Here is a 12,294-nt window from a genome sequence, read left to right as displayed (position 1 = left end):
TCAGACATTTTATAGACCAAACATTTCTATGATTGACAAATGTAGGATCCATGGTGTTTAGAACATGGTTAAAGTTGGAATATCAATACTTCCATTCAACAATCCTTCCAGTAGATGTATATAATTAAATCAATGCATACCTAGATGATAAATCATACTGACTGACTTTGGTGACCCCCTGACTTCCCCTGTCACACTGATGTTGAGCTGCCATGCCAACTGTTCATGTTCCCCTCAGGTTGAATTGTAATTAAGTTGTTAATCCTTTAAGATGACATTATGTAACTTCTCTAGAACTCCATTGCCATTCTGGTGTTGCACTGAGGGGTAACATGTTGAATTCTGAGGATAGCATAGTGAGTATCATGCTACAACTGGAGTCAGGCAAGCAGACAATGTAACCTCATCTCAGTAACTTCCCTGAACAAAGCTGACGTCAGAGAAAGCCAAGAAGAAAAAAGGACTGAGCTAGCTGAACTGAGCTAGGTTGACTGATGCCTGGTTGCTCAATCAAGCCATCTGTAACAGCACCTACCTGTCAATGCTATTAATTCTGCATAACTTTAAGCCTTAATATCTTTTGAACAGGTGAGTTGTATATAAAGTCACCCTCAGTACAGTTGTCATGAACGGGGAAATTAGCTACGGAGACCAAAACTGTTTTTTGTACCAGGCTGTAAACATGTTTATTTCTGCTGTGAAGTTGGACATTTGGACATGGGGACTTATGGAGACTGGCCCGTTTTTGTAGCCAGCCTCAAGTGGCTGTTCGAGGAACTGCAGTTTTTGGCACTTGTACATTGGCTTTATTTCCCAGCCGTGGATGGCTAAATTGCATAAATGACAAATTCCTAGATAACATTACTTCATGAAATGTACTACCTGCTAGTATTTCAATCAGTCTCATCAGCATCAGCTGTACTTTGTGCTTGCTGCAAGTTCGCAAATGTTTGCTAAATTAAGTAATCATAATCATAAATGTCTCATAAAAAGGGTTTTTTGTGGGCAAGTTTTTCCTCACTCGAACTAAGGTTCTAAGGACAGAGGGTCACTCCCTGTACAGATTGCAAAGCCCTCTGAGGCAAATGTACTTTGTGACTTTGGGCTATACAAATAAAATTTGATTTGATTTGAATTTAAATGTCAAAAAGGGCAGTGAAGGTTTAGCAACATATGCTGCCAAATTGCACTATGGGAAATATAGGAAGTGGTCAATGTGCTTGGAAGTGCAATTTAAAATAGTTGGAGCAGCCCTTTCAAGAAATAGCTCATTCAAAAGGTCAACAGTGGTGTCCTTAAAACTGCCTCACAGTGATACCTAATGAAAGACATGCTCCAAGCTACTACCTGCCAGTGCAATCATGAGTAACCACGAACAACTTCAGACACAAACAAGGGATCATTTTCAAGAATGCATTTATGTTAACTTGTTAAAAGGGTGAGTATGAAACAAGAGAAACAGAACCTGCAGTTCATAAAATACACACACAGAAATGAAAAGATGATTGTAACAAATAAAGAAATGTTCTAAAGGTTGTAATAAAGGCACTATCAGTTCGCCCTTTGGCCTTGTCTCATTCTGCTAAAAATGACCCTGTGACCATGTCAAAGCTCGGTAAACCCTGTACTTCTCCTACTCCAGCTGTGCTTCTTCCACAGGCTAACAGCAGCTGTCAGATATATCAAATATGCACAGCATGATTCCTGTGAGAAAATACTGACACGATGTGTTAAACATGTCTAAAAAATTGAGAACGCCTCAGTGGGATAAAAAATTACTAGTCACGCACCAAAGGATGCAACGGTCCAATCCAAATTCTGTTGCTACTATTTGGTCCAAAAACATGTTCACTGCATGTTAATACAGTATGTACAAACGCAGCTCGGATCTTTTGTTTTCTGCTTTTATCCTTTGTCAATGTAAACAAGAATTTGTGCACCTAAAACGTACTGTGCTAAAACATGTACAACGGTGAAGAGCTTTCTCCACTCACTGTCTTTTCAAATCTGTCAGACAGAAAATAATCAGAGTTAAAGATGCGTTCAAACTTGTTGAACTACAGTTTTGCTGCTTTTATCTTGACTGCCACAAAAAAAAACAAAAAAAAAACACAGGACTTCATAAATCAAAGGCTGCTTGTGGGTTTTGAGATCTATCACACTGAGTGACTGACTGACTACTGTAGGCTTGAATTCTTTCTTACAGCTCAGACTGAAGATGATCCATGTTCGCTTTTCTCAACAGCTGCACCAGCAATAAAAAAACAACAACAATTAGACACATTCTTTGTGGAAATTCCACAGTACCACCTGAAAGAGGTCAAAATTTGAGTCCCTTAAAAAGCATTTGAGGGTTTGCCACCACCACTTGGTGAACTTGTGTCTTTTCCTCCCAGTGTAAATGACTTCTAATAGACAGTCCCCATGCAGCCCTTGTCAGTCTTCTTTGACTACACGTTCAGTTCACTTTGGGGTAGATCTTTTCATAGAAGAAGCTCTGGGCAAGGACATAAAGTTCTCCATCTTTCTCCCTGACAGCGTGGGCACGCACAAACTGAAACTGTTCGAGTGCAAACTCATAAAACTCGTTTTCGATTTTCCAGATGTCGGACTGTTGCAGCTTGGCTATTGTCTCTTTGTTGGGGGCCTTCTTTTCTGTGGTCTTCCGCAGATGGGACTTCTTTCCTGGAGGAACATAAGAAGGTAGTAAGAAACAAAGGGTTACAGAGTATTGAGCATGAAAAGCTCAACAGAATGCTTCACTTGATTGATAGTGATTTCACTAACAACAGAAGTCAAAAGCAAAAGCTGACTGTGAGGAGATGTGTACTGTGTGTCGGTACCGGTTCTGTAAAGCTCTGTGGCTCCCTTGAAGAAGTGTGGCAGTGCTGCTTCCAGGATCATGATGAAGTCCTCCAGCTCCTCAGTCACTCCAACTAACAGGTACTCATTCACCAGGTTGTACTTGGCCTGCTCCAGGGCCCATCTACTGCCTGCATTCCTGCACACACAACAGCAAACACAATCTTAGCATTATCTGATCCGACCTCATAGACGAACAAACATACACATTGCTTATGCTTACATAATCACAGATTTGAACCATATTTAAAGATAATCTGCAAAAGAAAACAAAGATACTCTTTCTATCCACGACCATTATGCAATTACTAGAGGAGTAGTTGGATCATCAACATCATTGCACGGATTACACCATACACCACCTTAGAAAACATTCAAGGTTTATTCATAATACAAGGCTGCATACCTTACTGACTGCTATGTTAGCGAGGTAGCATGAGTGACATGGTGGTTGCAGGGACAGGTTATATTAGAGTCATATTGAAAAGGATGAATGATGAGGTCATTGTTTATTCATGGTGAAGCAGAAAGAACAAAGAAGAACAGAGGGGACTGTGGTGAATGCGTCACTCAAAGCTGCTTCTTGTCTTTTCATTTGCCACAAAGGCCTGTAATCAGACTGGTTTAGACCTGGGTGGAGCCAACAGTCCAGTTCAACGTCAACTGATGAAAAACAATGCAGAAAACATGATGCGAATGTGACATTTGTGTTTGTTTCATGAATTGATGAGGAAGGTTCCATCACATCTGTATGCAGCCATCATAGATGGATTATAGTGGAAGGGGTTACTTATTGTGATGAAGTTTGCTTTCTTTAAACAGCTCTGAATTAGAGTTTACAGCTCCCCATACAGTCCTACTGCACATGTGACAAAGTGGTATAATGTTGCATCAGTTGGGGCTGAAGAAATGTCTGAAATGACAAAAATCTAGAGGTGTGGATTTAGAAAGAAATTCACTTCCAACACCTCCTGTGGTCGTCATCATCATCATCATCATCAGCTTGATGCTACTTAAGTCATTACCAACTCTGACTGAACTGTTAGCTGTTGAATTGTATTTTGGATAAGGTAGGCAACCAGGTTTTGATAAGGAAGAACAATCGGTGGAATAAAAAAATACCTCTGCTCCACCGGGCACAGGGATGTGTTCTGTGTGCACCATGGCCGCCGGAGCTAACCGTAGCCGTTCTAGTCAATGTTTTAAACCTACCAGCCTTACTGTGGCCGGTTCAGAGCCGCTTCTTCACTCGGCTCTGTGAAGAATACACAGCGATTCTATTTTTGACAGACACCACGAGCCAGGAAGCCAGAGATTTTCAAAATAAAACTCCCTGTGCAAACTGATTGTCATTAAAACAGCCAAAAGGGAAACAAATTAACTACGTAGCATATTTACATATTTAGAAACTAAACCAGAAAATAATCTGAGCAAGTTAACAAAGTCTGGTGGGCAAACTGCTTCTGAAATGCTCCAGGTGGGTTTGAAGTCACGTAGAGAATAGACCAAAACAACATTACGGCCGCAACATAACAGACATGCCTGGTGGGGTTTACTGTCCATCATGAATCTGATGATGACAGACTGCCGCTCTCTGTAACGCAGTGCATGCCTTATTTTCTTCAAACTTCAGAAATTATGCAGAGTGGTGTTTCCTCTTTCAGACAACCATTTTGTCCAAATGTAAATGAATCCAACAGCCACCTGCTTCAAACTTTGTTCAAACTGTTCAGTTATTATCAAAACTCTAGATTTTGGGATGAACATTAATTCCAGACATTTACTGTGATTGCGTTCCGTTTGTGATGAGGCAGGTGCAGCCAGCACTCACCAGCACTCTGAATGGTGGCCGCAGAAGAAGGGGATCTGCAGCCAGAGCTTCTCAGGAGCGCAGTCAGACCCCCCTGATGACACACACTCGTCAAAGGTCTGAAAGAGAAAACAAAAACATTAGAATACATCCATGTGTGGACAAATCATAGACCCTGAAACAACGGATTCATTTGAGCTAAAAAAGAAATAAAGACCTTTTTGTCCCCTTGCTTCCTCCGTCGCAGACCCGGCCTGTAGTCGTCTCCAAAACGTAAGAAGTAGTAGTACGACACCAGGCGCTCGATGGGGTCCCGGACCACATTTATGTACATGGGCTTACCCCTCGCCCCGTATCTAACACAAAGAAAAGGGTTTACATATATTTGATTTGCACTGAACAGACACTAGAGGCCTCGTTTCCAACAGACCATGAAGCTGCCACCGAATTAATAACATTTATTGCAGTAAAGAATCAGCCTTTCCATCAATGAGCGAGTAGCAGCTTCGCGGAGAAGCGACACTAAGAGTTAACGGGTCTCTTCTCAGTGAGGAACTTTGCACCATTAGGATAATTACCTGTGATCGGTGAAATTATAGTGTCAAGGAAGATAAGGACAACAATGCAATTAATCAACACTAAAGAACACGTTAGCAATCAATACATGACCTCGCCTTATCTGCCCTGCTAACTGTCTCTAACTAATCTGGATATTAATGGTATTACGGGAAATGAAGGGCTTTACTTGGAAAAGTCCAGATAAGCCACGTGGCCGTGGTAGAAGCCGGGCTTCATCTCTCTCCACGAGGTGACGTTCCTGACAAAGCGCACCTGTAGTCAGAGATAATGGAAACTAATTATGGAGCAGCAGGAAAAACACAGCAACAAGATAAACACAGTAAGAACAGGTTGAACCAAACTAAAGTATTACAGCACAGAGTGAGGATAGATCATGAAATGTACACCTCCACTAAACCTCCCGCTCTAAGCGCGCATTCAGACAGGATCAGGGATTCCGGCCACCTGTGGTGGTAGAGTGCGGCAGGGGCCTCATTTTGGTGGCATTACCGCCCCAAACCAGAAGGTGACATTAGTGAGCCCAAATTTGTTCCCGTCACGAACAGAAAAGAAGAAGATGACGCCCATAAGAACTTGGACCTGGAGATTTTCCTTCATTTCCTCTACGATCTTTGGGTATGAGTAGTTGTAACAATTAGTCTCTCCATCATTGCTACACGAATGCAAAATCCCATGGTAAACAAGGTTTTTCTTCCCGTCCTCCGGTGGGCGTTCCGGTTTGATGCCATTTTTTGATTGGCTTGTGGAGCGTGACGTGGGGCTCCGGTTTCCCAAAAGTTGAATCTGGCTGAACTTCTCTCCCGCACGCTGGTGCGTTTTTTTGCGGCAACCCCTGTGTTGCAGACAGTGTAGTCAGTGTAGAAACGCATGACCCTCACCGAGATTATGGTGGCAGGACAGAGGACAATGTTTGGCTTTGCAGTGAAAATTACAGTCTCAGTCTACAGCATAACCAAAACCACTACTTCAATTTACAAAATGTTTCAGTGCTGTAAATCTGACATCCAGACAAGGTGGCAGTGTTCCAACAAATGTCTCAATCAGTTCACATCACACAGAACCAGTTTCCACCTGCTGTGCTTTTAGCTGTAAAGAGGCCTCCTGCAGACGAGCACACCACCTCTATTTATGACTGTTATCTTTGACACACTCTGCGGTCTGAGAGAGCAAATATGACAAACACAGTGACCAGAGTTTTGGCTAAGCTAAATGCTATTTCTGGATCCATATATGAATGTTCCTGCTGTAAACTGAGCGGTGCTCTGATGGGCCAGCAGACAAATTCTGTCTGTTTTATCGTGTGCAGGGGAAACGGCAGGCAGGATATTAGCTTAGCACTAGCAACCAAAAATAACACGAGCACAGCTTTGAGGCGTTTACACAGTGTATAATATTAATGCATGCCAAGAACATTGTATTCATGTCCAATTGATCAAAAGGCAAAAGTGAGATTGAAACTCAAATCAAATATGTGTTAACAAGCATGCAGAGATGGAAACAAGTCACTGCTAATGATCCATCTGCAGTGTAGTCAGGAAGAAGATGAGTCATGTGGATTTCATGTGAAACAACAACTGCGCGGGGAAAACGTTGACTTTCAGCTCTAAGAATGAGAAGGGAGTTTGAGTTTAGACAAACAGCGTAGGCCTTGTGCCATTTTCATACAGCCTACCAATTTTAGGACAATGCAGCAGGACAATGAATGGCATGAACAGCAGAGTATTCTTGACCAAAGGAACCACATGAACGCAACCCAACTGATCACTGCCAAACCAGACTGAAGGCCAAAACAAGAGCATGAGCAGGGGGTATACTCAGCATCTGCTGAGGTCTGTGGTCAAAACAAAAAGAGCGCATCAGCATTTCATGGTTTTATTCCTGCTGCACATTCTCCTCCTCTTTCAAGGTTTTGGGATGCCTTGAAGTTGATGGCATGTCTCTGCTTTTTAAAGATTTATGATGTGACCTGACCTCTCATACAGACTTCACCACGTTTTAACTTGATCTCGTCTCAATCTCAGACAAAGATGACTCAGGATTTTACTTTCAGTTGTTAAGACGCCTGCAGGGATACCACCAGGGATTGTCTCAGCATTGTCTGATATTTGTTAGTTGTTCTCAGTTGCTAAAACACTAAAACCCACAGGCTGAACAAAGTTATCAGTTGCCTGAACTCATCTAGCTAATTGTTCAGTCTGTTGTCACCTTAAACCGTTTCACATGGTAAAACACAATGTGCAGATGTCACTTACACTTTTCAGCAAAACTCTAAACACATTCTCATTCCAAAAACACATTCTGCACTCTAATGCACATGTCATTCATACTGGTAAACACAAGTGGCAGCAATTAAAGACAAATAGGGCACACATGTCATTTATTAAACACAACCACTCAAAATTGATTTCACTTGTTTCAAATGACGTTCACATTAGGATGCATTCAGACAGGAGGTAGGCTACTGCGTGAAAAACAGATAATGCTGTTACTATGTTAATGCTAAACCAACTCTCATTTTGACATTTATCACGATTTCCCAAACTTATTTCACTTTCCTCACCTGTGTGCTGGGTCCTGCAGGTGAGGTGAAATTAAAACAAATTTAGCCGTGCAGAATATTCGTGTATAATGTGCAAGTCGAAGTTAGTCACTGACAGCTGTTTTTTTTACTGCCAATCATGTGGTGGTTAGATCCTACATTCCCTGAAGGCAACATGATATGGGAAGGGCTCAAGCCTTTTGGTTGAGCTGTCTGTCATGATTCCACACCGCTCTCAGTTTATTGCCACGCCCCCGACGCTAGATCTGAGTCAAAAGTCTGAAACTGAAAAAGACAGGTCTGAAACTGAAAAAGATCTGAAACTGAAAAAGAAAGATTTGAAACTGAATATATATTTTTTAACTGTAGAAAATAAGATCTGAATCTAAAAAGATAAAACCTGCAACTGAAAGAAACATATTAAAGTGAAAAATAAAAAAGAAATTTATTCAAAATAATTACCAGAGTTGATCATAATTGTATTTAACCTGAAAAAAAAAAAAACACTACACTTATTTTTATTTTGAATATGTTGCTGTATTTTTCAAAATTCAAGATCAAAACTTGAAATTTCCGTTTCAGATTTTATGTTTTCAAGTACAAAACTTTTGACCCTAATCTAGCTCCATATAATATCATTACTGTGTGATGGATGTAAAATGTCCCGCGTCATTTCTATTTTCTTGTTACTGTCACAGTGACCTACAGTGGAGATGTTGAGCCAGACCCAACTTTTGGAAGAACGCAGCCTGATGCTCAGACCGGTCAAATCTCCACAGTCAGCCTGAAATGTCTCTAAACTCGGACACTCTGTCATGGTCTGGTTTAGTCCAAATACAAAGATTTTCTTCTGTCAAACTCTTGTGAATGGCTCTTCTCTATTGTTATACAATCTGACCAAATGAGATTATGACTGATTGCCTTCTGCAACATATTTGACTCAGTTCAAATTTGATGAGATCAGGAGGAAGAAGTATTCAGATTCTTTCATTAAGTGATAGTACCAATACCACAAATACTCTATTAAAAAGTCAAAATACAAACCCTACTGAAGTAAAAGTAGAGATGTAGGAGCAGCAAGATACCAACATATTTGTTTAGGGTTTTTTTTTTTTTAAAGGTCACTCATACGAAAGCTCTGGTGGTCAACTCACAGGTGCAAGTGTAAATAATCTGCAGTTGAGACTCCTCCTCTGCGTGCTTTACGGTAACGTATTGTGTCACTTCCGGTATCTGTGTTGTTGCCACGGTGCTCTCTGCTCTGCTCACCTGAACAGATTTCCGTATATTTCTCACATCAGCGACTATCTACTCTACTACTCTTTGACTTGTTCTGTCTGTGCATAAACAGCTCTCTGAACTCTAGTAACTACAATCTGATAGTTTCTCCAGTTTCTGTTAGCCACACTAACTAGCCTAGCTATAGCAATGGCGTCCCTCTCCTCTCCTCTCTCCTCTCCTGCTCTCTCCTGTCCTGTGTGCCACATGTTCAGTTACTCCTCGTCCTCCTTTAGTGATAACGGTACTTGTAATAAATGTAGTTTATTTGTAGCTTTGGAGGCGAGGGTCAGTGAGTTAGAGGCATGGTACCGCACCACCGAACAGTCAGTAGCTCAGATAGTTAGCCAGTCCCCTGTAGCCGGTGCGGTACCGCCACAGGTAGCTTCAGCTAGCCGTCCCCCGGTAGTTCCCGAGCAATGTGACCAGTGATGACATGTTTAGCCGCATGTCGTCATTTCACCGCTGGCTGTCGAGGTGGTGTCCAGCAAACGATGTGGGCTTCATAGACAATTGGACACCTTTCTGGGGAAAACCTGGTCTGATTGGGAGAGACGGCATCCATCCCACTTTGGATGGAGCAGCTCTCATATCTAGAAATATGGCCAAGTTTATTAGCTGACCAAAATCATGTCGACAACCCAGAGTTGAGACCAGGAAGCAGAGCTGCAGTCTTACACGCTTCTCTGCGCCTCCATTAGAGCAGTTGCCCACCCAGTCCTTTAGTATAGAGACTGTGTCTGTCCCCCGTCCACCTACATTATTTAAAGATAAAACAAACAGAAGAGGAGTTCATCATAAAAACTTAATACAAATTAAATCAACATCTCCAACAGTCCAAAATAAGAGAATTAAATGTGGACTATTGAATATCAGGTCTTTGTCATCTAAAGCTGTCTTAGTCAATGAATTAATATCTGACTATGATATTGATTTGTTTTGCCTCACTGAAACCTGGCTGCAGGAGGATGAATATGTTAGCTTAAATGAATCCACTCCTCCGAGTCATTATAATACTCATGTTCCTCGAAGTACTGGTCGAGGTGGTGGAGTTGGAGCCATATTTGACTCAAGTCTATTAATAAATCCCAAACCTAAACTAAATTATAATTAATTTGAAAGTCTTGTCCTTAGCCTCACTCACCCAACCTGGAAAACTTTGCAGCCAATTTTATTTGTTACAGTATATCAAGCTCCAGGTCCTTATTCTGAATTTTTATCTGAATTTGCATCAGGCTTGATCCTTAAAACAGATAAAGTAATTATTGTAGGTGATTTTAACATTCATGTGGACAACCACAATGATAGTCTTAGTACTGCGTTTATCTCTCTATTAGACTCAATTGGCTTTTGTCAAAGTGTAAATAAACCGACTCATTGTCTGAACCACACTCTTGATCTTGTTCTTTCATATGGCATTGAAATTGATAATATAATAGTCTTCCCACAGAATCCTCTTCTGTCTGACCATTTTTTAATAACCTTTGAGTTCATACTACCGGACTATAAGCCTTTGTGTAGAAGCTTCTACAGCAGATGTTTATCTGATAGTGCTGTAGCCAAATTTAAGGAAGTGATTCCTTCAGCATTGAATCAAATGCCATGTCTAACTGTAACAGAGGACTTGTCTACTTCCTTTAGCCACCCACAAATAGACCATCTTGTTGATAGTATTACAGGCTCATTACGGACAACTCTAGACTCTATTGCACCTCTGAAAAAGAAGATAATTAAACAAAGAAGGCTAGCACCATGGTATAGCCAGCAGACTCGTAAATTAAAGCAAGAGGCACGTAAATCTGAACGCAAATGGCGTGCCACTAAACTGGAAGAATTTCATCTAGCCTGGCAAGATAATCTCAAAACATACAGGAAGGCTCTCCGTAATGCCAGAGCAGCCTATTACTCTTCTTTAATTGAGGAGAATAAGAACAACCACAGGTTTCTCTTCAGCACTGTAGCCAGGCTAACAGAGAATCACAGCTCTACTGAACCATCTATTCCTTTAGGTCTAAGTAGCAATGACTTCATGAGCTTCTTTAATGATAAGATTATAACTATTAGAGACAAAATCCATCACCTCTTGCCCTCAACAGGCATTGATCTGCATTCTGATACAGCAAGTTTTGAAACAGCTGTAAAACCTGATATGTATTTAGACTGTTTTTCCCCCATCGATCTTCATCAAATAACTTTAATCATTTCTGCAGCTAAGCCGTCATCCTGTCTCTTAGACTCCATCCCAACCAGGTTGCTCAAGGATGTTTTACCTGTAGTTAGTAATTCGTTATTAGATATGATTAATCTGTCTTTATTATCAGGATATGTACCACAGTCCTTTAAGGTAGCTGTAATTAAACCTCTTCTTAAAAAGCCCACTCTAGACCCAGAGGTCTTAGCCAACTACAGACCGATATCAAACCTTCCCTTTCTGTCTAAGATACTTGAGAAAGCTGTAGCTAATCAGCTGTTTGACTTTCTCCATAACAATAGTCTATTTGAGGATTTCCAGTCAGGATTTAGAGTGCATCATAGCACAGAGACCGCATTAGTCAAAGTTACAAATGACCTCCTAATGGCATCTGACAAAGGACTCATCTCTGTACTTGTCCTGTTAGATCTTAGTGCTGCATTTGACACCATTGACCATCAAATTCTTTTACAGAGACTGGAACATCGAATTGGCATCAAAGGAACCGCCCTAAGCTGGTTTAAATCGTACTTTTTAGATCGATCTCAGTTTGTTCACATCAATGATGAATCCTCCATGCAGACCAAAGTTTGTCATGGAGTCCCTCAAGGTTCTGTACTTGGACCACTTCTATTCAGTTTATATATGCTTCCTTTAGGGAACATTATTAGGAATCACTCTATCAATTTTCATTGTTATGCTGACGACACCCAATTATATTTATCGATCAAGCCTGATGCAACCAATCAGTTAACTAACTCAGCAGAAAAACTAGTCCACGCATTTGTTACTTCAAGGCTGGACTATTGTAACTCTTTGTTCTCAGGCTGCTCTAATACGTCTCTTAGGACTTTGCAGTTAATTCAGAATGCTGCTGCACGTGTTCTGACAGGAACCAAGATCAGAGATCACATCTCTCCCATTTTGGCTTCCTTGCATTGGCTACCTATTAAATCTAGAATAGAATTTAAAATTCTTCTCCTTACTTACAAAGCTCTTCATGGTCAGGCACCATCTTATCTAAAAGAGCTCATA

At 41.0% G+C, this 12,294-nt stretch overlaps 1 protein-coding gene across 1 annotated transcript in view; it reads right to left on the bottom strand.

Moving 5' to 3' along the window:
* Window positions 1–1,399: 1,399 nt before the first annotated feature.
* The window catches only part of hs2st1b (heparan sulfate 2-O-sulfotransferase 1b), a 15,248-nt gene continuing 4,353 nt past the window's right edge, over window positions 1,400–12,294 (bottom strand). The window contains exons 3-7 of the mRNA XM_019262001.2: window positions 5,418–5,503; window positions 4,890–5,028; window positions 4,694–4,791; window positions 2,844–3,001; window positions 1,400–2,685 (exon numbers count right to left, since the gene is read on the bottom strand). Of these exons, the coding sequence (XP_019117546.1) occupies window positions 2,459–2,685; window positions 2,844–3,001; window positions 4,694–4,791; window positions 4,890–5,028; window positions 5,418–5,503 (708 nt within the window). The 3' untranslated portion in view covers window positions 1,400–2,458. The remainder of the gene's footprint in view (window positions 2,686–2,843; window positions 3,002–4,693; window positions 4,792–4,889; window positions 5,029–5,417; window positions 5,504–12,294) is intronic.

The sequence above is a fragment of the Larimichthys crocea genome, chromosome XVII (assembly GCF_000972845.2).
Source record: "Larimichthys crocea isolate SSNF chromosome XVII, L_crocea_2.0, whole genome shotgun sequence".
NCBI classification, from domain to species: Eukaryota; Metazoa; Chordata; class Actinopteri; family Sciaenidae; genus Larimichthys; species Larimichthys crocea.
The sequence above is the reverse complement of the archived record's forward strand: the minus strand, read 5'-3'. Positions and strand labels throughout refer to the sequence as shown.